Source organism: Terrapene carolina, unplaced genomic scaffold (genome assembly GCF_002925995.2).
Source record: "Terrapene carolina triunguis isolate 2854851 unplaced genomic scaffold, T_m_triunguis-2.0 Scaffold58, whole genome shotgun sequence".
In the NCBI taxonomy this organism is placed as follows: Eukaryota; Metazoa; Chordata; order Testudines; family Emydidae; genus Terrapene; species Terrapene triunguis.
In genome coordinates, this window is record NW_020664409.1 from 15286842 (window position 1) to 15313567 (window position 26726).

A 26726-nucleotide genomic window follows, 5' to 3' on the forward strand; every position below is an offset into this window, starting at 1 on the left:
CCCAAAGTAACCAAACCCACTGAGAATTGTAATACTCCTATTCCCAGTAATTCGAAATATATTTTAAAACCATTTGAAAATATCTTGAAAATACTAGTACAGCTTCATAGCTTGCAAATAGATCAACCTCCATTACAGTTAAAAACAGCTGTTTTTATGGAAGGTTCTGCACACTAATTGACTTCCTTTTGTGTTCCCCCCGCCCCTCCATGGATAGTTGGAATTATAATGCATAGTTCATACAAGTGTTTACGTTGGTTATCAATTGTTTGACTGAAGTATCCTGTATCGATACTTCAAAAAAAGAATGTGCTGTATTATTGGTCCAGGAATTAGTGTTAACATGCACTGCTGCTTGAACAGTTCAGAGCTTTATATTATTTTTGATTGCAAATATTTGCACTATAAAAAAGATGTATGAGGTGAACTGAAAAATACTAAGTACTGTAGTGCAATCTCTTGTGAAAGTGCAATTTACAAATGTAGAATTATTTCTGTTTTGTTTTTGAATGCTGTTATGTAAAAAATGTAAAACTTTAGAGTCTACAAGTCAAAACATGAAGTGGCATATGGATGTTTAGTGTATCTGGCATGTAAATACCTTGCAATGCAAGCTACAATAGTGCCATGCGAACACCTGTTCTCACTTTCAGGTGATGTAAATAAGAAGTGGGTAGCATTATCTCTCGTAAATCTGAACAAACTTTTTTGTCTTAGTGATTGGCTGAATAAGAAATAGAACTGAGTGGACTTGTATGAGGTGAATTGAAAATTGCTATTTATTTTGTTTATCTTTTTTACAGTGCAAATATTTGTAATAAAAAATATAAAGTGAGCACTGTGTATTCTGTGTTGTAATTGAAATCCATATATTTGAAAATGTCGAAAAACATCTACAATATTTATAATAAATTTAAATTGGTATTCTGTTATTTAAGTGAGCAATTAAAACTGTGATGAGTTGCAACTATTTTTTTAATTGGTTAATTTGTTTGGTGTTAATCACATGTATTAGCTGCAATTAAGTGACAACCCTGGTACATACTGCTGAACTATTCTGTCTATGTAAAGTTAAGTTTCTAGGGCAGGTGAGTCATTTTGCTGTCACTTCTGTCTCTGGAGCACCTTTGCTAATTGCCAGGCAGGAAGCAGCAGAAGCTGCCTTTGAAGTACATTCATGTACAACTCTGGGTATGCCTTGTGTTACCAATTACTGCAAAGACAGATTTCCTCTATGTTTGTATAATGAAATATTAATTGAGAAGGCTGCCATGTTCATTGGGGAGCCTTATGCCACCCTCCTGGCCTAAGAAAGGAGAAACAAGAATATACTGTTCACCTGGAGAAAATTCATCATTTTCCTCTGACTAGAGGAAATGGGAGGAAGATTTGAGAGTCTTGCAGATATTTTGGGTTTGTTTTGTTTCTCTTTATCCTATAACAGGTGTTAGATCTCCTTTTGAGCTCTCAGTATGTTAATCTCAAACACTGTAAATCTGAGTAAAAATGGACTAACGTGTGTGAAACGTTAGCAAGATATTTACTGACATTTCTATTTTTTCCCATTTTCTCTGATGCTCTTCACATTATTGTTTATGAAAATTCACATTTCCAGCAAATGGAACCGCATGTGGCTAGAATAGATATATTGGGTCCTGACAGAAGTATATGACTGTTGTAATAAACAGTTTTAAAATCTGGATTTTGTCGTCATTTTATTGATGTTTTAACATCTGTCCAATGTGATCACATAGGTATATCCTTAGAGCACTGGAAAATATCGGCCTGACAGTTACTATAGCATTTACAATATATCGGATTTATATATTAAAAAAATGCATCTTCATGTTTTGGACTCAAGTCTATCCCATTTCAAAAACAGTACATTAAACTAAAGGATATTAAAAGACAGGATTGGACCTAAATCTTGGTGCGATGTGAAGGGGTGGAGTAAGGAGCATTTCCCCTAACCCCCTAGCAAGGGCCATGCACAAACCCAGTTCTTCCCACTGCTTCCTGTGTTCTTTTGAATTTGACACTAGAAAAACACTAGAGTCCCTCAAGGGGGAAAAGAAGAGGTTGGTGGAGGAGGAGAGGCATATTGTTATTGCGTTCTGCATGCTTCAAAGAGGAGTAGGAGGGCCCTCTCACAGCCGCTTTCTGTTAGTGCTGCTCTGAAGATCTCATCCTGTCCTGTAGCAAATGCAGGTGTGCAGCTCCTCTTCACTGCCCAATCGCAATATAGCCAGCAGTTTAAAGCCACAATCTTGCCTTGTATGTTCAAATATTTTTTTAAATTCAGGATCATAACACTACTATCTACATAATAGTATAATTTAATGTAACGTGTGTGTGTGTGTGTGTGTGTGTGTGTGTGTGTGTATATATATATATATATATATAATACACACACACATATTTTTTTTTTTAAAAGACTAATTTACACAATAAAACATATCAAAGTAAATGAACCATGTGGGTATTAGCAAATGAGGGAATAACGGAGGCCTTTATCCTGCCTTCATACTCAAGCAAAATTCCTATTTTTGTATCCGGCCCAGAGAATGCAGAGGTTAGACACTGTATTCCCCTGAGTGGTGGTGGAAGGCAGGAGGAGCATTAGGACAGAAGTACATGTCTGAAGACCCCAAAACTCATGGCAGTAGCAAAAGCTGTGCCTTTGTGGCATGGTCCTTAGGCTACCTAGAAGCTAGTGGGAAAACCCTTTTCTTCTCATGCCTCTGTGATTCGGGTACTGTGGTGGGAAGGGAGAAAGCCACTCTACAAAGCACGATCCCATGAACTACTGGGGCCCCAATGGAACTCCACACATAGTGCAGGTTCAAGCAACAGTAACTACTATTACTTCCCTCTGCGCTGTCCATCCACACAGTATATAGTGAGTGCACACGTAGATGTTACTCCGCAATTTGGAAGATACCTGTTTATGTCTCTACAAAACCTTCAATGTATGGAGTTTCTTGGCCTATGTCTGTCCTTTTATGGATCCCTACACCCCTCTTGAGTGAAATATACCAGGGAAACTCTGAAAGTAATACCTGGAATATTATGGATATTTCTTCTGCTGGGAAGGAAGCATATGGTTCAATATGCTCCAGCAATGTTTGTCTTTTGAAGAAAAGTGCTTACAATGTGGATAATATATTTTGATATTTATTAAACAAACACACTTCAGCATAGAAAGATCTTTTGGCCTTAAAGATATCTTTTTCAAGTACTGTATTAATAGTTTATAAGGGAAGCAACATTTACATAAGATGGTCTGTGTTGCTCTTTTTAATGTGATAGCATAGAGAGATTTATATTTATGGTCAAGTATAATATGTTTACATCAATGTTGCTGAACATTGTTGGGTGATCTTGTATTTGGTTCATAACAAATACTATATGAAAAAAATTATAACATGGAAAAGAGGAAAAATTTAGAGACGAAACACCAAGGTTGTTTCAATATCCATGAGGCCTATAATCCACAGTTTGTTGGGGGAGGTGAAGGGTTGAAAAAACCAAATAAGATATAAAATTCCTGCAACTGTCACTGTCCAACAATTTCATTATATTTTCACAGTGTCATCTCTAATTATGAGAGAGACTAGTTAGATGAGGTAATATCTTTTATTGGACCAACTTCTGTAATTATGTTTAGACTGTCAACTATACATCATGGTGGTGTCACTGAAAATGACATACTTAAAAGGGAACAATTACATGATCCTCTCCGTGTGAGACACGTGGGGAAAAAAATTTCAAAAATCAGCTAGCTGATGCCTTAAAAACTGAGGTCCTATCTGCTTTGTGTATGCCATCACACTTCCTGGATGATCTAGTGGTTGCCCCAGTGTTCTTTGCCAAAATCTCCCCTTTTTCACTATTGTGAAATGTGGTTTCTTCTTTCCACAAGTGTTTTGAATGGAGTGATGTCATCCAAAAGATACCAAAATCATTTAGAGTAAGACACTATATACTTGTAAATTATTTATATATTTGTATCAAAACCTGAGTCTGAATTTCTTATCTTTTCAGGTAAATTGTATTAAATGCTTGGTCTAGTTCTTGGGAGGAAAACATTTTAGCTCCAATCTTATCAGAGCTGAAAGACATATTATTTATTAATAAACATTTATATTACAGTAGTGTCTAAAATGTAACCAAATTGGGGGCCTTATTGTGCAAGTCACTGTACAAACATAGTGTAATACTTGTCAGTTCTGAATTACCCTGAGCTTTACTGCCACCAAAATGGGAAAATCCTGGCCTTAATTATTCATATTTCTGGCATCTTGTGCATTACATCTAGAATTACACATTTTTTTTTCCCTTTAAAGAATGCTTTTTTTTATTTTAACTTTGTTTTCAGTCAAATATTATTTTGATGAAATGATGGATAATGAGAATTTCCAGTTAATTGAATAAGGACCTCCCCCCCCCCCGCCCCGTGCTGCGTGAAATAATCCATCAGCTAATTCAAGAAGGTGGAGATGTTAGCGAGGAACTTGCCCTATGGGCAAATTATTCGATAACTGCCCATTATGAGATTTCCTTGCACCTTCCTCTGAAGTGTATGGCACTGGGCACTGGCCACTGACCAAACTAATTGCTGAACTAAATGGACCACTGGTCTGCTCCAGTTTGACAACTTTTCTACTATACTTGAGGTCATGATGGTGAGACAATTCTGGGGAGACCATTCGGAATATTTCCTCCTTCACTTTAGAGGAGGTCTAAATCATGCAAAGTTATCTCTGCTCAGAAAGAAGGGTATACAATTTAAATTCCAAAATCCTCTCAAGTATTTCCTGCGTGCTGCCAGTCCTAATATTAGCCATCTGAGCCCACCTGGTCTCCAAGAAGCCACATATGTTTGGGATATTTTTAAAATTTTCTTTTCAAATCAGTGTGGGTTATTTTTTGGGTTTTTATGTATAGAGAATATAGTTTTTATTATATAAAGTTACATCTGTAAGAGCACAGTATCATCAAAATTTAGACAGCTTGCACATTTTCTTGGCACAAATTCATTACATCTATTTTTATCTCATCAGAGTTGAATACAACAGCATCAATATCTGTTTCCGTTGGGGTTCCATAATTTAAATAGAAATATTTTTTCCAAGATAAATGTACCCCCCAAATACCTTAATTTTTCTGTGGTGACTGTTCACCAAAGTGGTGATGGGTAATAAAATGTGATCTTGCAATTCTCCACCCTGATTCATCCATATCAGACCATGATGAATTTGAATTCCTATACAGAGTAATATTTACAATCTGATTCTTGAAAACACTTATGCATTTACATAACTTTACTCCATGTCAGTAATCCCACTGAGTCACGTATGCAAGCATGTGGGAACCTGCAGATTTGAGCCTTAAGTTTACACACCTTATTAGACTACTGTTCAGGGATAATATTAAAATACCAGTTAGACGCATCTGTGCCCTGAGAATTGCAGTTAATATATTTTAAAACTTAGATGACTCTTAATGTGCAGTTAAGATGCAAAAAATATATAATGTTGCTTCTTTGAGATTCATTCGTGGTCATTGCAAAATAGCTTCTGGAGCAGTGTTTACTTTTTATACTGAGAATATATACAAAATGAACTTTATTAGATCTGATATTATTTACAGATCTCTGACTCTATCATTCAAGCCTTGGGATTTTTTGCAGATGATTGTTCAGACTCCACTTCAGTGTGTGTGAAAACATTTCCTCACAATTTGTAGTTAGAATATCATAATCTCAAAAATGTGGCACTTTGTATTTCATTAAAATATTCTAATTTAGATCAAAACCAAGAGAAGCATTTGCTTTCTAAGATGCCATCATCTGGCTCTTTCAATAATGTTGTAGCTAAATAATTTTAAAGTGACACTTGTTTTGGATGGCTGATAAAATGTTTTCTTCCCTACCCTAAATACCCATTTAATTTCAAAAGGCTTAAAATGGGCTCTTTAACAAAAGAAAACTTTCCAGTTATTTAAAAAAGAATACTCTTTAACCAAATGTTCCACCTGTAGAATATAGTGAGGTCCTTCCCTCACTCTCGTTTTATTTTCATGTTTCTTTTGCTTGGGTGATAACCTGCTTGGGCGTGAAATGAGCTTCCCATCAATTTTTTTGTTTGTTTGATTAGACAGCAGAGAAGTGAGGGTTGCTGTGGTTTTATTTTTATGGCATATGGCTCTATGTGGGGAGGCTATGGGGTGGCATGTGTGATTTCCTCTACAAATTAGGGTGTTGGTCACCTCACTGACAATTATCAGCTGCTAGAAGAGGCACCCCACTCCCTTGCTCCTTGCCATACCATCATTGTTTCTAAAGCTGGGCAGCCACTGTGCTGTAAGGGTGATGTCTCGGAATTGAGACAGTGGAGATGCAGACCTGGGAGAAGACTGCGAAAGAGTTCCCTGTAGCCTCATTATCTTCTGCACTAAGATTTTATGTGGCTGTACAGAAGAACTGTTACTAAGGCCAAAAGTCTTCAGCTAATATGCCAGATGGTCTGAATTGATTCTTTCTGACCGATGCAAACTTAATCAGATTAGAAGTTCCTTTTTAGGAGTTTGAAATGTTCTGTATGGATAGGATGCATTTTGTTTCAGAATGATGCCTCTGCAGGGTTCCAGTGGATTCTGTTTGGGTTCACACCGGTTCCGGATTGGGATTGGTGTGGCCATGTTGGTTTCCTGATATTTACTACCTGCAGTTCTAATCTTTGGGGCCTAAAGCATTATGAGCATAGTGTCATTATTGGGAGGCATCAGCAGTTTTTGCTTCAGAACGGGAAGGTGCCAGGTATCACTTTTAAATAAATAGGCAGAGATCTGTTGCCACTTCAAGATGCCATTCCTTGATACTGAAGGGATTGCTAATTATAGTGCACCTTGAAGAAAGAGTTTTTTATATCATTACCAGCCTACTCCTATGAATATCCCTACTGACTAGTACAATTTGTGCCTTAAATTTTAAACTTCTTGGGGGGGAGATAGAGTAGGGTTACCATACGTCCGGATTTTCCCGGACATGTCCGGCTTTTTGGTCCTCAAATCCCTGTCCGGGGGGAATTGCCAAAAAGCTGAACGTGTCCGGGAAAATGCTTTGCCGGCATCTCGGTGCCCTGCTTACCTTAGAGCGGCTTTGGCGGCAGCTGCTGCTGCTCCCCCCAGACACCTCAGCTCTGTGCAGCTGAAGAGCTGAGCTGCCAGAGCGCTACCGGCTTCACGGTTTGCCGGGCAGCCTCCAGACCCTGCGCCCCCAGCCGGGCGCTTCCCCTCCCAGGCTCCAGCTGCGCTGGGGAAGCGCCCGGCCGGGGGCGCAGGGTCTAGAGGTCTGGGGGCTGTCTGGCAAACCGTGAAGCCGGTAGCGCTCGGGCAGCTGTTTCGTGTGGCTGGGAGGGAGGAGGAGGGGGAATGCTGGGTGCTCAGGGGAGGGGGCGGAGTTGGGGCGGGGACTTTGGGGAAGGGGTTGGAATGGGGGCGGAGCTGGGGCGGGGCTGGGAAGGGGTGGGGCCGGGGCCCTGTGGAGTGTCCTCTTTTTTAAATGTTTTAATATGGTAACCCTAAGAGAAAAAGACAGGCTCTGTTGCACAGCACAAACCATACTCTGAGTGCCCAGTAAATATGATTTCAGATGTTCCAATGTATTATTTATTACCTGTGGTAAGAGTTTTGCTAAGAAGTTGTCACATGAGTTTATCATCATTCATTATTTATTACTCAACAGAAAACGAATGTTCTTCAAATTAATGCATTATGCACTTGCAAGGAGCTGTCATCTTTTGTTAAATAATTACAAGCATACCAATCGGAATGACAAAGTAACATAACCTGTAAGGGCAACATCACAGGGCTAAATTAATACTCTCACTATCCTTTATAAAAAAAAAAAAAAAAAAAATCTTTCAGATTTTGAAATGGTTATTTGAGACCTTTGTGCTATAAAGACTTTACATACATGCTTAACTTTATGCAGTGTCAGTAATCCCATTTAAATCAGTAGTCCTACTTACGGTGTGTAAAGTTAAGCACATGCTTCAGTCTTCCCAGAATTGGGGTTTGATGTGCTCATATTTCTACTAAATGTTTTAGAAGTAAGGATGACAATAAGGATAAGAAACATTCTTTATATTTTAATCAACACCTTTTATTTATATAGCTACTAAAACCATGACCTGACTTTGCACTCCTTACTCAATTAAATGGGTCTTCTGCCTGAATGAGGACTGAAGGATTGGCTCTTTATATATGTTCCTATTCACTTCGATTTATTTTGGTGAACGTTCATATGCTCATACAAATTCACGTACACTAATATATATTTATATACATAATCAGCACTGTACATTTTCATTTTTAATTGTCCTTCATGTTAGATTTTGGAGATAAATTTTTTCAGAAGACTACAGTTTTTTTCATGTCAGTTAGGAGGAGGTCCATGATTATAGCATGTTTTTGCTAATCATCTGTGTTTTTGTTTCTTAGGCTGAAAAGTGAATCTGTCTTTAGTAATGTTCTCTTTAAAAATCATAGTCCCTTAGCTATATGTAAAAAATTTATTGCAGATAGGTATATAAAAATATCTGATATAGAATTTAGTATTAAACATTTGCATTCATTTATGTATGAATAAGATCAGGTGAAATCTGGTCATTTTATAGTACTTCAGCTCCTAGGGTGGAGGAAATAAATGTAACACAATCTTGTCTTATTTTGGCCATATGCTTGTCTCCCTGAGACATTAAAAAGAGAATGAAAAACATAAGTGCAGATTTATGGGTTTACTCAAAGATGACTGATTTCAACTTTAGTCATGTTCCTGCAGAACCCAAATACACAACCTTACTTAAATCCACTCTCAAACCATACTCCTGAATTTCTGTATAGAGCTCTGCTCTTCTACTATGCAAGATTTTTTTCCTTTTTCTTTTCCATTTCCTTTGTATTTAATCAGCGTACATTAAACAGCTAAAACAATTTGCTGAAGAAATGATCCACATTGGAATCATGAGCTCATTGCTTAGTAGTCGATTTCAGATGATTCCATGTGCTTATCAAATTGTATTTTCTCTTAATTTGATTAGCTGCACAAGCTAACAGTCTATGGCCATCTAGATCATTTCATCCTGCATATGGTTTCTTTCATTGTCTGGCATTAGTCTGCTGGTCATGTTGGATATTTGGTTCAGTTAGCTCTCCATCAATCTATACATTGCTGTTCATAAAATACACGGCTGTTCATTTTTTATTTTGTTCTATTGCAATAGAGCCTATGGACCCAACTGAGATTGGGGCCATATTTGTGCTAGGTACACTAAAAACAGACAGTCCTACTCCAAGAGCTTACTTTCCCCCGCCTTTGTTTCCCTTATTTACTTAGACCGTAAGGGGGAAGCAACATGCACAAACAGTGATCAGAGTGATAGATTGCAAATGTCACATTAGCGCCACATTCTTCCTTTGCTTCCTTCGTTCAATGGTGGTGGTGTTTCTATCTATGACTACCAAGATAAGGCTTATGATAGCTTTATTTAAATACTTGATCTATATTGAATTGTTCCCTTAAAAGGTTTTTACTATTCTGTATGTAACAGAGAGAGGCAGGAAATGGATATTAATTTCTTCGAGTTATGCCTGGCTTACTGTCATAACTGTAGTAATCATCACATACCAGATTATTCCTTTACTTGTTCCTCTTTTTCTCACCAGAGAACTATATGTTTAAGGCCTGACTTCTAAGGTATATGATCCCATGCCCCCTCCAAATGTTTTTAGAATAATGTATTTAAATACAGCTTTAAGTTTAGGTGTGTTTTTCCCCCCCCCCCTTTTTTTTCTTCTATATTGCATTTACCCTCCTCCTATTTTCATTTTCTTTATTTCTTTTCTAGTTGTTTACTCCCATCTCTCCACATACTTCCTTCCTATGTCCTTGTTCCCATTTCTCTCAAGCCTATTCCCATTCCTCCTGTTTCTTTTTCTGTACCCTAATATTCTTATCTTTCCCATGCCTCTATCTTGATTTTCCTTCTTAACCTCAAAAATAACAGGAGTACTTGTGGCACCTTAGAGACTAACAAATTTATTAGAGCATAAGCTTTTGTGGGCTACAACCCACTTCTTCGGATGCATATAGAGTGAAATATATTGAGGAGATATATATACACACATACAGAGAGCATGAACAGGTGGGAGTTGTCTTACCAACTCTGAGAGGCCAATTAAGTAAGAGAAAAAAAATTATTTTTGCGGATACAGACTAACACGGCTGCTACTCTGAAACCTTCTTAACCTCCTATTCCCACACCTGTCCTTCTCTTGCTCATGTTCCAAAGGAGAGAGACTCAGAGCTTACCACCAAACCGTTAATTGTAGAGCAGAGGCCTGCTGGAAGATTGCCTGAGCTAGAATCCTTTTTTTTTTTTTTTTTTTTTTTTAAAATGCCGTCAGTAGTGTTTCCATTGATGATCTCCTAGCAGTGGAGAAGTCAGGTATTTTGATTCTTTTAGAACTGTCAGCAGCCTCTGCTATGCTGTTGACCATCTGTGAACTCTAACTAGTGTGAACATGATTGCTCTTGAAGGTTTTGTTTTTGTCCTGTGTGAGAGATCCCAGAAGTGGTTGTAAGTGGGTAATCATTTAATCAGATACAATAACATGTAGTATGATTTTAGAATGAATGGAATTCAATGAATGTAATGATGTGTACTGTAAAACCTCAACAATTTGCACTTCGATAAGCCGCAAAAATAATAATTTAAAAAAAAAAAGTCACGGTTAACATCTCAGCAAAGATGTAGGACCAGATTGTTCTTGAGCTCTGTGAGAGCATATAGGGAAGGTAACACAACATTCCTACCATTTTACACCTATTAAAAGGGCCAGAGACAATCCATGTAATCTCTGTGCTTGGGGGAGCACATGGACTGTTGCTCCTTGGGACAAAAATCAACCAAAGTAGCTATGGCTAAAGCCTAATCTTTTCCTTGTTGTGGCCAATACAAAGGATAGTCCCCAGTCCCTTCTCAAATACCCAACTGTAGTAGTGAAGTTTTCTGTCACACCCGCACCCTAGCTTAAAGTTGTGCCTAATGGCACAATTTAGCTCAGAATTAGTTGAAAGGTGTGGTGAGGTCTCAGATTACTAAAACTTCACAGTGTACTAGTAAATATACTGTAGTGTAATGAAGTATTTGTCACAAGGAACGAAAACTAAACTGTTAAGAAAGTGCCATTGGTGAGTGGAGAGTGCCTATTTTTTTGTAATTTATGTATCTTTCCTGAGTGTGTTACTTTCAGTGCATCACATTACCTCCACTACCACCAGTGGCTCCAGGTGTTTTAAATGTCACAAATGTTTTCTAACAGAAAAACATGCAAGCATAACCACATTAGCCAACCAAAAGCTATAGTTTAAGCATTGCGGCTTAACCTACATCAACACTATTTAAGTTGAAATGTAGCAAGAAGAGCCAGAGAATGAGACCTAAAGGTTGACATTCCATTCTTTCATGGCTTGTCATTGAAGGAGGCATTCTATATAACATTGTATCTTATCCCCAGACACATCCAATAGCAAATTAAGGACACTGTCACTATTGAGCCCTAAAATGTTAATTGCATTTTATATAATGTTGAAAATGTTAGTCCCCAGGAGTTGCTTTGATTGATATTAATTTCTGCTATTTTGTATTGACTTCTGGGGGATTTTTTTTTTTTTTTTGGCAGCATGTGTAACTATATATATAATTGTTAGCCATAATCGTGATTTTATATGCTATTATTCATTTGTCACAAACTTCCTATGAAACACATTTTTCTTTGTTTATGCACATTTTTGAAAAGAGAAGAAAATCTTTCTGAAATTAATGAGATTTGGTGAAATAAGCCAAGTGATCATGATCTTGTAATATAAAAATGCTTTGAGGGTTTACTAAATAGGTCAGCTGATTTTGACACGGGTCCTATGTCAAAGCAATGACTGAAAAATCCAAGTGGAGTTTTCAGGATTTTACCCATTGTTTAATTCTGTGTTGAACAGCGTACTTTGCTCTAGTAGCTTCCCAGGTATCAATGTATAAAACATTCAGTTTGTGAATACCTGGAAGATGAAGGGGTGGTCATTAGCAGCCAACATGGATTTACATCCCAAACCAGTTTTATTTCCCCCCTCTGACAGGGTAACTGGTTTGGTGGATAGGGGGAATGTGGTGGACATAATACACTGGGACTTCAGCAGGGCTTTTGACACAGCCCTACATGACATTCTGATAAGTAAGTTGCGGAGAAATGTGGGCTCAATGGAACTACTAGTAAGTGGATACAGAATTGGTTCAACAACAACAAACAGAGTAACTATTAATAGAATGATGTTGGATTGGAGGGAGGTCTCAAGTGGAGTTCCACAGGGATGTGTTATGGGTCCGGTGTTTAATTTGCAGATGACCCCAACCTATGGGGGTTGCCAACACTTTGTAGGATAGCTAAAATTCAGAGGGATTTTGATAGATTGGAGAACTGGGCTTTAGACAACAAAATGAAATTCAACAAAGACAAATGGAAGGTGCTACACTTAAGGAAGAAAAACCAAATGCACAATTACAGAATAGGGGATAACTGGCTTTGCAGCTGCACAGCTGAGAAGGACATGAGTCAGCAGTTCGGTGCTCTTGCAAAAGAAGCAAATGCAACTTTAGGTTGCACTAACAACAGAGGCATAGTATGCAAGTCATGGGAGGTGATAGTACGGCTCTACTTGGCTTTGGTTAGGCCTCAGCTAGAGTACTGTATCCAGTTTTGGTCACCAATCTATAGAAAGGATGCAGAGAAACTGGAAAGGATCCAGAGGCGAGCAACAAAGATGATCAAAGGGACGGAATGCAAGCTATATGAGCAAAAGCTGAAGGAACTAGATATATTTAGTTTGGAAAAGAGGAGATTGAGGGGGGATATGATAGTGGTCTTCAAATACTTGAAAGACTGCAATTAAAAAGATGGAGATAAGTTGCCACAGAGGGCAGGACAAGAGGCAATGGGTTCAAACTACAGCGTAGCAGATTTAGATTAAATCTCAGGTTAAACTTCCTAACTGTAAGAACAATAGGACAAGGGAGCAGACTGCTTCGGGAGATTTTGAAAGCGCCTTCACTAGAGGTTTTCAAAAGGAGGCTTGAAAGCAATTTGTCTTGGATGGTTTAGAGACGACAAATCCTGCATCTTGGCAGGGGGTTAGACTACATGACCCTTGTGATCCCTTCTAATCCTATGGTTATATGAATATTCTTTCTACTATAAGCAATGAGGCTACATCTCTTTCTCTTCTTCTCAGCTATGCTTGCATAGCTCACACTCTGACAACCAATAGGAGGTACTTGTTAACATACAACTGTCTTCATCCCCTATACTGCTAGAAAAATAATAATGCCTTGATTCTAAAATTCCATAGAGAATTTATATTAAGAGTTTGATTGGTAATTGGAAAATGTTTGTGTTCTGTGGGTATGGGTTTTCAGCAGTTTCCAGCTAAGTGAATGCATAGGCAATTTTGTTTCATTCCTACAGTAAATGATATGGAATTAATTACATGGAAGTTGTATTGGTTGATCACAGGATGACTATGAGCCACCAATGTGATGTGACTGTGAAAAAGGCTAATGTATTCCTAGGATGCATTGGGTGAGGTATTTCCAGTAGAGACAGGGAAGTGTTAGTATTCCAGATGAAGTCTTGCCAATGCCTTGTATAATAGTATGATGTGCAATTCTGGTCTCCCATGTTTAAGAAAGATGAATTCAAACTGGAACAGGTGCAGAGAAGGGATACTAGAATGATCTGAGGAATGGAAAACCTATTTTTATGAGAGGAGACTCAAAGAGCTTGGCTTGTTTAAATTAGCCTGACCAAAAGAAGGCTGAGGGGAGATATGATTGCTCTCTGTAAATACATTAGAGGGATAAATACCAGGGAGGGAGAAGAGTTATTTAAGTTAAGCACCAGTGCAGTTACAAGAACAAATGGATATAAACTGGCCATCAACAAGTTTGGGCTCGAAATTAGATGAAGGCTTCTAACCATCAGAGGAGTGAAATTCTGGAAGAGCCTTCCAAAGGGAGCAGTGGGGACAAAAACCCTATCTGGCTTCAAGATTGAGTTCGATAAGTTTATGGAGGGGATGGTATGATGGGACTGCCTACAATGGCATGTGGCCTATCAGCAACTGCCAGTAGCAAAAATCCCCAATGGCTAATGATGGGATGCTAGGCTCTGAGTTACTACTGAGAATTCTTTCCTAGGTGTCTGGCTGGTGGGTCTTGCCCACGTGCTCAAGGTCTAACTGATCAATATAGTTGAGGTTGGGAAGGAATTTTCCCCTGGGTCAGATTGGCAGAGACCCTGGGGGTTTTTCACCTTCGCTCTGCAGCATGTGGCACAGGTCACTTGCAGGTTAAAACTAGTGTAAATGGTGGATTCTCTGTAACTTGAAGTCTTTAAATCATGATTTGAAGACTTCAGTAACTCAGCCAGAGGTTAGGGGTCTATTTCAGGAGGGTGGGTGAGGTTCTGTGGCCTACAGTGTGCAGGACTAGATGATCATGATGGTCCGATCTGACCTTGAAGTCTGAGTTACTGATTTTCATTTAAAAATCCTTTAAACAGTTTTACAGAAAAACATTCTTCTGTGGTTGGTTGTGGCCTCTGAACATTTTGGAGAAACAGTTAATTTTCCCTTAGTCTTTTTGGGTATTGGCCTGTGATCCACAAATATTGTTATGAGAAAGATAAGCTTTCAGGTTCAAATGCACACAATGAATAAACAAAGCAAATAATGAGTTAGAAGCTGGAAGTTAAATTAAAAATAAAAGATTTGAATCATCGAGTATTGAGAAAGCTACAGTTCATATCCCCCATGTTCACAAGTGCAACAGTGGGAGCTGCTGTGTGCTGAACAATCTGGTCCTTAAACTGTAGCTGGGAAGATTTACTGAGGGTTCATTTTGGGGACTGTACCAGCCATCTCAAGTATGCCCAACAGATTGGGAGTTACTATGGCTTCAACACAAGGGAAGGAGCTTGGGTTCTGTTGGCGGAAAGAGTCAGGCCTATGATGTCCAAAAGGACCTGAGAATCTTCAGATCTTTGCAAAGGTTCAGATGCTTCCAGAAAAGAAAGGCTTGAAAGCAGCCACCCTTTTTTTTTTTTTTTTTTTTTTTTTTTTTTGTTTGCAGCTTTATCCTCTCCAGCAATTCTTCTTTTCCACTAAAAATGGAAATACTGAGCAAAAATAATTCCAATGAGTAGTTCAGCATTGAGAGATTCAAAACATTCAAGCCCATTTCAAATCACTCAGTGTTCTTACCTCATGTTAGCTAACACATGGCAATTAACAAGAGTTAAAATCCTACTGAATATCTTCTACAATCAAGACATTCTTTCCAGTCAACGTTGAGAGGTCAAGCAAGGCAGTTATAGTTTTAACATGTTAGCAGGTCAAGGTAAATCCTGAAGAGCTCGTTTCCCTTTTACATCAATATGCTATCACAGGTGAAAACTATAACTGCCTTATCTTGACTAGGATTTAACCACGTTAGTGACCCTGTATTAGCTATGAAAACACCTTCCCCCCCCCCCCCTCACCCCCGAGTGTGGCTGCACCCTGAAAGATAATGGGAGTTTGGTATCTAACTCATGTAAGCTGCTTTGAAAATCCCAGCCTGGAACTGTAGAAATACTGTGTCACTGATAACTGTAGCACAAGAAAGGCGGTTTGGTAGGTGTGAGAAGAAATCAGTTTAAAAGTTCCAAAATTTCTTTTGAAATCCACGTTTAGTTTTTCAAAAATATGTTTTTCTTTTGTTTTTCTTTTAGTTTCTGAAGAGCTGAGTGGCCTGCCATGGGGAACCATGTAGGAAAACGAGATCAGAGCGCTGAGAAGCCTATTAAGGTAAGAGGGGGAAAAAATACTACAAGAGGAAGACTATAATATCAAGAAAAGTGTATGTGATGAAATGCCAATACATTTGCTAAGCTTATTGTTACTACTATTATTTTATAATCATAATCATTATATATAAAATTTCTTAAAAGTGGAAAAAAGCCCCCAGGTAATATAGTGAAAAATGGGGTTCTGCTTTGGTGAATTTCATGATAGAAGTGATATCTTAGCATTCTGCATGCTTGGGATGCACACTGGATCTGAAGCTAGCTAGTCATGGTGGGGCATGGACTCTGAGACCTGAAAGAATAGAAATGCAGCACATATTTAGGTAGCAATGTGCTGAGTAAAATGTTACTTGTTAACCTAGCTAACCTAGCATTTTGTCAAAGTCACTAGATTTAACTATCTTACCTTTAATACGGGAACTATATAAAAGACTGATAATAAATAAGGGTATATTAGAAATGAAAGATTGTAATGAAAGCTGAGATTTTCTCCTAATCACATCACTAGGAGCTAGGACTTTAAGAAAAACACCTAATACTGTGACCCAATAAAATCGGGAGTGTTGGCCACACAATTAAGAAGCTCTACAGAGTTTGTTGATGCTGGTTATTTTCCAGAGAGGGGTAGTCAAAAGCTTTTTGCTTTCTCATGGTGCTTTTTTGTTGTGTGTTCTAAATTTGACTGAGAAAAAAGGGAATGCACAGAAATGATTTTATTAGGAAAAAAAATTAGTGTTGTTTCCTTTTTGTTAGTTGCTATTACTCATTTTGACACCAGAAAGGCTCCAGTGTACAAACTTTCTCCAGAAAATGACCATACCTATTGGACAGGTGAGCTGTACAGCTTCATCTGGAGGAATACTGGTATTTCACATTGTTATGGCACAAATGACCAATATGCCCCCAGAAATAAGAGTGGAAGTAGTAAAGAGATGGTCAGACCTTCAATATGTCCTTTTAGAAGGCAGGGCTAAGTGGTTAGAAAATAAGTAATCATGCTGGAAGGAAGAGGGAGAAAATAGAAAAATAGTACCATCGAGGGGATTGTGCTGCTTTCTTTACATGTAGCCATAGTTGATGTGTTATGCTGTGCCTAGCACAATGGGACTGTAGCCCTTAGGTTCAACTCTAATACAAATAGTAACAAGGTGTTCGACCCCATTGTAGTTGATGCATCAGGTTAATATGGATTACTGCTTATTTTACCCTTTAAGAAATTATGTTGTCTTAATTTAGCTAGGTGAAGTCCACTCATGTAGGCACACTGCACATTGAGTTTTTTTTAAAAAGCAGATATGTGGAGCCTGCTGATAAGGAAAGAAGACCAGACATAAGGTGAATGAGCAACTAGAATGTTGTATTTCTTATAACTCTTTAGTTTATGGATTACCTTTCCTTCCTGAGTATTTGTAATTACAATCAGAGTGTTGAAATTTACTTGCAAAAAAACCTTTTGTTAAGGTGGCGTTAAAGTTGTTGCTGTTCAGCAGTGACCTCTGCCTGCCATACCCAGATACCCTTTTGGAATGTTGGATTTCAAAACCCATATTCAAATATTAGAAAACTAGAAATGTTCAGTTAAGATATCTCCATGCATCTCTGAAAAGAGTGTTAGCAATTCGTGAAAAGACAAGCCAGAGACTTACAAAAAAACAGGAAATGCATGGTTAAGGTACTGCTATGCACGCAATGCAGCCAGACTGTTGTAACTCTGCTCCATGGCAATCGGAACGGAAAACATCACAGTACTATACCCCTCGTTAGCAAAAAATCTGTGTTTTTTTTTTTCCCTCCCTTTGCGCACCATAGTTTTAAATCTAGCCTCGCTTTCCTACAATACCACAGTGAAGTGCAGAGCAGTTGCTATTGGTTGACAGAGATAAACCTAGAGATACTGAGCTGTTTCTCCTGCCTTGCAGTTGCACAACCGCAATTAAAAAAAAAAAAAATCTAACAATGCATTAACGGATTTCCAAAAATGAATTTCTTGCAGCTTTAGGCTAATTATATCCCATGCCCAAAAGAATGATACAACAAAAAACTGTATCTCACTATCTGAACCCCTTCAGCAAATGAACTCAAATTTGCACCACACACTCTACTCTAGGTTCTGAACTGACATTTTGATTTTCAAGATGATTTCACTCTGTGTATAGATATATAGGGAGGGTTTAAAGAGAAACCATGTTTAAACTTTAACTCTGGGGTGGCTACCTGCATTCTTGTAATAGCTTTTGAGTGCAGTCACTAAGATTTTGTTTACTTTCAATGAATCTGGATATTTTCTAATGACTGAAACTAGGGGGATAGAGCCATAAGATGATTGCATCAAACTACTGTGGTCCAGGGCCGGCTCCAGGCACCAGCTTAACAAGCAGGTGCTTGGGGCGGCCAAGGGAGAGGGGCGGCACCTGCGGCAATTCGGGTGCGGCAGGTCCCTCACTCCCTCTAGGAGCGAAGGACCTGCCGATGCCGATTGCGGCTTTTTTTTTTTTTTTTTTTGCTTGAGGTGGCAGAAATGCTGGAGCCGGCCCTGCTGTGGTCAGACCAGAAGACTTTCAATTAGGCAGATTCCCAGGAGACAATTTCCCATACTTTGACATTAACTTGAAAATGTTGCAGTTTAATTTTGTCTTATAAGTGCACCATGCTAAAAGGTGCAATCCATAAATAATAAGAGGAACTGTATGAGTAGGGTTGGCAGAATTCCATTTTTTTAAAAAATAATTTCAGTGAATAACATCAATGTTTATTTTTATGCGTGTGGTGGTGGGTGTTTTTTTTTTTTTTTAAGACTTTTGTCTTCCTTTCCCCGCAAGTGTGACAATTATGGGATGCGGGTCAGACATTCTCAGTAGACATTGAGATTCAAGAACTTAAAGCTTTATAAACTGTTAAAACACAAATTGTCAACATCATATGTCAAAATATACTAAGTAAATATTCTTAAATCAAGAAATCATACCTGTTTTTACTATTCATTCACTAGTCCATTTATAACAAGCCTAATTTAAGTGTCTAAATCACTGCATTATCTTAAGCAGTGTTTTTCTTACTTTATATCTGTACATTTTGATTTTTATCAATGGAAATATTTTTCATCAGCTTATGCGTACAGTGAAATCAACTTTTACTGATAAAAATCTAACCCTTCCACGCCTATATATGACTTACCAGCTGCATATGAAAACATCTGGTATAAGTGGGATAAAACTTTATAATTAAACAATATGTATATTTACTCTAATCAGTAACTGCCTCATCTCTCTTGTTGTTCTCTTATCTGACACCTGCACTTGTACAGTTTTTGTAAGATTACAGTAAATCATTCAATTTCTGTTCATTCCTTTTACTTCAGTGGGAGCTGCTGGGTGCTTGCTGCTTTTCAAAATCATGTCATTTTATTTATGCAACAAAATAAAGATTTAGGTACCCAGTTTTGAAAAACCTTGGCCTATCTCTATGTGAATATATTCAGCATTGGGGAGTCTTAAAGAATGGACTTTCCTTCACTGGCCAGAATTTTACCCAAGACTCTGAAAAATAACAAGATGCTGATGAAGTGGAGACTGGTCTGGATTATTGAATTTTTACCGGTCTTAATTCTGAGCCATTATTATAGTTCATCTTGCGTTGATGCCATTAGTACAGCTGCAAACCACAACAAACACCTTCTCGATAACTGCTAGTAGCCACTCTTAATACAACATTGGCTGAACTTCCCACTGATGACTCCTTTCGGCTTCCCCAGAGAGTAAGCACATCATCCTCTCCTCAAAGCGCATGGCCCCTGTTAGCACATTAGGCAAAGTTCTATCTTAACTTCAGTTTCCTCATGATTGATAGCTGAACTACAACTGGAGGTATCGCGTCACCTGGCCGTTCTCATATTCTTGATAGACTGTCTGAATACATGGTAAAGTACGTTAGCCTTGAAACCTTGACAAAATAAATCCGGTGATGCTTCAAGCCTCTAGCTTTGCCTAAGAATTTGGGGGAAATTTGTTTGTTCCAGTACATTAATTTTTCACAGGCAGAAATTTAAAACACATGTAACAGTTTATTTTTTTTTTTTTTTTAAAAAAAGGTACTCAACCAACAGTTTAATGACCTCTAAGTCATGGTTTTAAAATGAAATTTTATAAAATGTTAATTCATATGTTCTTTCGAGAACTGTTTGTAGTGGTTTATGAAATACTGCAGTTTATTGAAAAAATCATTAATGGCTAGATTATACTTAAATATTTTAACCCTGTGGTAGATAGCAGCACTGCTCTAGGAGCACCACAGGGAAAATGGTCCCTGAAAGTGTTCCCGGGGTAGTAATTTGCTACTGTCCCATACCCGTAGCAAATTTCTTCCTCCGTCCCATGGCTCAACCATGTTGGCTGGTGCATCATTCCTTTCTGCCCATTTTGCACCAATCAAGAGAAGTACTTAGGGACAGCCCCTGTTTCTCAAACCCACACACACTTGTGGCAGAGAGGTGAAGAGGCTGTGCAGGGAGGTGGGAGCGGGATTTACACCCTATGTAGGCTCGGCCACGATGTGTTCCTTGTAACTTCTTAAATTGCATGTTAACTGTCTAAGCGTACAGGTAAATTATGAAACAAAAGATGTTGCTTGTGACTGCCTTATCTGTGTATCTCTGTTCAAAGACTGTGTTCCACACCAATGTCTCACTAAATTAGATAGCTTGATTAGATGGTAAACATTTCCAAGAAATGCTAAGAAGTTATCTGTTTTCTCTGTGTATAGAGAAATAACTCAAGTTTAAACTTCTTTAACTGATTAAGTATTGATCTTCCCACTACTGAAGCACTACTCATTTTCCATTGCCTCCTTTTCTTCTCCCCTCTTTATCTTACCAGTTTTTAGGAGCTTTACGCTATGTACTTTGTTTGAACCCACACCTGCTTCCTATTGAAGTCAATGGAGAGCTCTGGAGTTGAGGAGGAGAGATGAAACCTTTGGAAATGACTGGATCAATATTATAGCTGTACTAGCCATTTCATAAGCATTGCAGATGTACAAATGAAAGAATTAACACACTATCATTTCTTTTACCTCATTTCTCGCTCTTCAAAGTTGCCTAAGACCCAGAACAGCTGTGTGGTTTTACCAGGTGTTTCCGCCTGGTGTGCAGTACAGTGTGGCAACCTGCAGAAAAACAGAAGCAGCATTTTGATTTTGAGTTTTATTTCTTACTGTTAAATAACACTTTTGTGGAAGTGGTAAAATCAATAAAAAGGATGTATTTATTTATTATTTTTTTAGTGCAAGAGGTATTTGAAGAAGAGATTAAAAACATTTTGGGAATGTTATTTTAAAATTTTTTTAAGGTAAAGCAGTCCATATAAAGAACGTATTTGGCTTTCTGATTTGGGTACTAGTACAGATCAAAGGTCCTACTCCCATGCATAAAACAAGCAGGGCGCAGATTTGACTCTTCAACTCAGAATACAAATAGAAAGTTTGTGACCGAGAAAGTTTATAACAATATTTGTCCCTTCCCCGTTCTGCACGGCTGTGGTTTTTTCCTGTGGTTTTGCTGTTCTGTGCAGCAATGGGGTGCATATAATGGTGTATTCTTTTTTTGTAATTAGAGGTAGTGATTTAAAATGTCCCTCATTTAAACGAGTATTTTCCTTTGAAAGCATGAGATAACAGAAAAATAAGTCAGGAGGCGGAGAGAATGGATTAAAAAAATGTAAAAGAGGTGGGTAGAGGAAGTTGTCTGTTTTGAGATTTAATCGGCATTTTTCACCAATGTGTCTCACAGGGTGCACAGCTTAGAAGTTTTTCTGAAAAGAAAAGTCAGTTGGGAGTGGAGGAAAAATGCTTTTCTTGGGGTGGAAACAAAGTCCCAGGCTTATCCAGTGAGTGAGCTGGGCGTATGTCTACACTGTGTCTGGGAGTGAGGTTCCCAGCCCAGACTTGGGGAAGACAAAAATAGCTGTGTCAACAGTGGGGCTCAGGCTCTGAAATCTGGTGCCTGCCCGAGCAGCAGTGTCAAACTGTTCCACTGCTGCTGTTAGTGCGCTAGCACGAGCCCTGTTACCACAAGTCTTTGGACCTGAGCTGGGAGGCTCGCTCCCAGATACAGTGTAGACATATCCTACAGTGATATGGGCTTAGGTTTAGTGTGGCTAGGGTAGCGAATTGGGACTCAGGAAACCTGAGATTCTCTTCTGGTTCTACCATTGAGCTGGTATGTGACTTTGAGTAAGTCCTTTCACTTCTCTGTGCCTCTGTTTCCCTTTCCACTTTTTATCTATCCTGTCTAATTAGATTGTAAGTTCATCAGGGCATGAACTGTGCCATTATGTATTCATGGTGGAGTGCCTAGAGCAGTCTTGACTGGGGACACCAGGAACTACTGTAATACTAACCAGGTGATACCATATTAGCATAGAAGTGACTATGCTAGGTGCCAGCATGAAGCCTCTGAGAACGTCCATTGTGCGGTAGTTGTTTCCAGGGCCTGAGCAGACTCAGGCTGAGCGGGGTGCTTGTGCAGTTAACTTAAAGTGATGTGCCTATTCTCTTGATAAATCTGACTCCAAGGCCCTGGTTTGGCACGGTACTTAAGCACATGCCTAACTTAAAGTGTGCAAGTAGCCCTTCTGAAGTCAATAGGACTATTCAAGTGTTTCACTACCTTGCTGAACTGAGGCCTGAGTGCTTATTAAACTTTACAAGCATTGGATTGGATAGGGATTATCATTATTATATATTTATTTGTCAAGTATCCATAAATATGCTAAGTGGCTCACATATACCCATAAAAGATATGGTCCCTTCCCCAAAGAACGTACAATCTTAGGCCTCAATCTTCCAGTGAGCTCTGTTCATGTGAACCCCATTGAAGTCAGTGTGGCTCCACACAACAACTTTCAGGGGGCAAGAAACCTGATATGAGAGAGGAGCAGATAGAAAGTCAGGATTTAAGTGTCTACTGTTCATCATTATTATTATTTATTTATTAATAGAGTTGGCTGCATTCTAAAATGTGCAATATTGACAATTTTTCATCAATTTTGAATTTCAGTGAAAAAAGGTAAAATTTTTAAATGAAATTTGTTGTGAAGCCTTCATATTTCTTTTCATCCAGCTCTAACTATTCACTGTTAATCACTTAGGACCTGATGTGGCTGAGTATGCAGGGTTGTAAAAGTAAGGGGAGAAACCATCCATAGTTACAGTCTTTGTGGTTCCTTGTGTGGAGGGGGCAGGGCCATTGCCTTGTCCTCCCATCCCCTCCCCAGTTTGTAGAGCTGACCAGCTGCAGAAGAAAGTGCCCACTTCGGTCTTGTAAGGGTTGGTGCATCCGGCACCTTCCCCTTGTGGCATTATATGTGTCTAATGCAGAATGCTTTCTGCTAGTTCCTTTTAGCTTTGAAATGCCCCCACTTTGGAGTCAGATGAATGCCTTTTCAAACAAGGGTATAATGACATTTTCACTTGAATCAGCAAGGATATGGAAGAATTGAGGGTTTACACAGAGTCACATTTTCTGGTAACTTCACACCGGAAAATAATAAAAGCAAATAATGAATGAAATGTACCATGTTTATATTTGTGAGCCTTGCCAAGGCAGGAAGTGGTGTGTGCATGGCAAAGATGGTGCGAAACAGAGATCTGGGGGTGAGAAGCAAGGATCTGTGTCCTTCCCCATATTACTTCCATGTACCTTGAACACTCTAATGCAAGGGTTCCCAAACTTGGTTTGCGGCTTGTTTAGGGTAAGCCCCTGGTGGGCCCCGAGACGCTTTGTTTACCTGAGCGTCCGCAGGTATGGCTGCTCGCAGCTCCCAGTGGCCGTGGTTCGCCGTTCCCAGCCAGTGGGAGCTGCAAGCAGCCATACCTGCGGATGCTCAGGTAAACAAAGCATCTCACGTCCCGCCAGGGGCTTACCCTGAACAAGCTGCGAACCAAGTTTGGGAACCCCTGCTCTAGTGGTTCTCCGATCAACATGCTATGTCACATGTTGGAATGTGTTGCAATACCTTATGTGAAACGGAGTGAGCTAAGTCAGTGACGAGCAGGAATTTTCCCATATATAGTTGTTGTTAATTTTAGAATGTAGTTTTTAAAATTGTAAAACTAGTGCTTCATTACTCCCTTCTTAAACTAGTATCTATTTATGTAACTAGTACAAATGTTACAAATTCTCAGTGTGAATCCCAAGTAAGCAGGCTTTGCACAGGGGTTATTTGCAGCCAGAGTGAGAGAGAATATTCACCTCATCCCACAACGTGGAGCACAACTGTTCTATGACCAGTGCCATCCTCCACCAGGTGCAAGGTTGACTGGTGTATCTATGTCTCTAGAACCATTCTCTTTGTATAGATCCCCTCTGTACAGGGGCTCTGCAGTTTGCCTTGACCCTCCTCCCCTACAGTGGAACTTTCTGTTTCTTCTGCCTTTCATGCACCCATACTGGGGTGGGGAGAAGAAGAATTTGGGACATATTATTTCTGTCTCCTCTGCACTAAACCTGCTTGAATTTCTGAGATATTACCATCAGGAGAGCTGAGTCAACATAACTAACGTTTAGCTAGATTCTGCATTATGCACCACTATAAAAATCTCAGCCTCTTCTAACTTCTGAGCTTACAGTATGGCCATAGCTAGGAAAAAATGTTTTAACTTGTAAATTCAGCAAATATGGCATGGAAGTCAGTGCAAGGGAATAAATATAGAGACGCCTGCACGCACTGTAACTTTTTCCTAACCATAGGCACAGTCTTTAAAGACTGATGTTTAAGTTTGGACAAAGAAGGGTTTCTTTATGTAATTAGTATTCTTTGTGTACTCAGTAGATTGATTTTATCTGCCATTGCAGATCTGAAAACAGGTTTGTTTCAGTTCTAAAAACTATGCCTTCATTTATGAGCGTGTCTTTTCCACTTTGAGCTGTTGAAAAATGTGTTTTGATATTTTACTTGTTGTTAAACAGAATGTGGGTTTTCCCTTCCCTCTACTGTAAGATGATGGAAACAAATTTAGTTGGTATTAATTGAAAAAGCTTTTGCAGAAGGAGGTAGGTTATCTTCAGTACATCTCCGTGTAGGCCAGTGGAGAGGATTGGGAGTCAGACTTGAGATTTACTCTCAGTTCTGCCACTGACTCAGTATATGAAGTTAAGTAAGTCATTTAGGACACTACTTTTGAGTGCCTCAATTTTTGGGTGCCCATTTGAAACCTCTTGAATCATAACTTCAGAAGCAATCAGCACCCCTCACTACTGTAGGAGCTCCTGCTGCTCAGAATGCCTGAAAAGCAAACTCAGGGTGTCTCAGGCTGGGTATCCAAAAACTGAGAAATCCGGAATCAGCAGCCACTCTGAAAAATTTGGGCTTTAACTTCTGTGTGCCTCCCTGTTCTCTATCTGTGCAAATATGGTTAATATTTACCCACCTTTTTGAGGGCCTTTAAGCTGTCCTTATTTAAATAGGCTTGATTCCGTAGCCCTGCTCAGTTAATTGGGATTATTCAGAGTATTACCCAGTGTGAGTACGGATTGCAAAATTGGGCTCCGTGTTGGGCAGGTCCTAAGATCTACACATCACTCATGGTGATAATCTTTTAGATGAGCAGATATCCTGATTTACCAGAAATGTCACAGTTTAAAGGGACTGTCCCAGCTAGTTATAATGAAAGTTGTGATCTCTTGCTTTTGTCATAATTGACCTACTAGATGTCTGTCACCCTCTCCCACTTCTTCTCTCCCACTCTTCCTTCCTTCCCCTTTACCTGCCTGCTAGCTCTTCTCACGATCGCCTGCTAGCTCTTCTCACGATCACCCACATCAGCTTGTGTCTGTACACCATTTCCTGCTAAAACCAGCTGCCTCTGGGCTGAGCCCAAATGCCTCATCTTCCTCTTTGTGGCCTTCTTCCTGTGGCATTTAGAATGCAACATCACATTTTGGCTTATGGGGTATCTTGGATGGTGCCTCATAAGCAAAAACATAGTTATGTACCCAGAGAACAATGTGGAGGCAACTTGCTGACGTGTAGTTTGTATAGCTGAGCTTGTTGTCATGGTTAAGGGAGAGGCAGGAACCACTGCAGGAGAAATGAGAGGGAAAGTTGCATCTCTAAGGACGGTATTTCTCTTTCTGAAAATGTTCTACCCAAACCAACCTCCTCCCACCTTTCACACGGGCATGAACCTTAAGCAGGCTATTCCCAGTTGCCAAAACTTTCTATGTACCCAATCCTGCCATGATAGGTTGTTGCCCAAGCTATTCAAATACTCCTTTATTAATAGTGTGATATATGAAGATCCAGAGAATCTCGGACTCTCCCCAGACAATCCACCAACATTTAGGTTTCATGTCATCACAACAGTTTGATGTTTCTCTTGCCTCATATCTTACAGATACCTGTGTGGTGCACCCTCTTGCACTCTGTAAATTCTTATTTCTCCTGGGCCTTTCACATCCTTATCTGCTCGTTTATTGAATTTATGGTCTGTTGGTTCAGGTTTAGTAACATTCATTTACATATATCACAATCTTGGTGAGTTAACCCCAATCTAATCAGCCAAGTCAGAGCCATGTGCTCTAAAACAGGTTGGCAGTATGTAACTAGCTGATCAAGAGAAATAAAAAAAAAAAGTTGATCCATTATCCAGCCAATAATAGCCATTAACTAACTGCAGGCAAAGAGTCATGGAATTCTTTCTTGAAGATGCCAGCTGCTACCATGTTACTCCTTTGGCTCCAGATTATTGACTTTGTTGTTTCCTGCTGAGCC

At 39.1% G+C, this 26726-nt stretch overlaps 1 protein-coding gene across 2 annotated transcripts in view; it reads left to right on the plus strand.

Annotated features, from left to right (window-relative positions):
- The window catches only part of MBP (myelin basic protein), a 195511-nt gene that overhangs the window by 25764 nt on the left and 143021 nt on the right, over positions 1 to 26726 (plus strand). For both annotated transcript variants that reach the window (XM_024212109.2, XM_029913764.1), the window contains exon 2: positions 15886 to 15961. In XM_024212109.2, the coding sequence (XP_024067877.1) occupies positions 15911 to 15961 (51 nt within the window). In that variant the 5' untranslated portion in view covers positions 15886 to 15910. The remainder of the gene's footprint in view (positions 1 to 15885; positions 15962 to 26726) is intronic.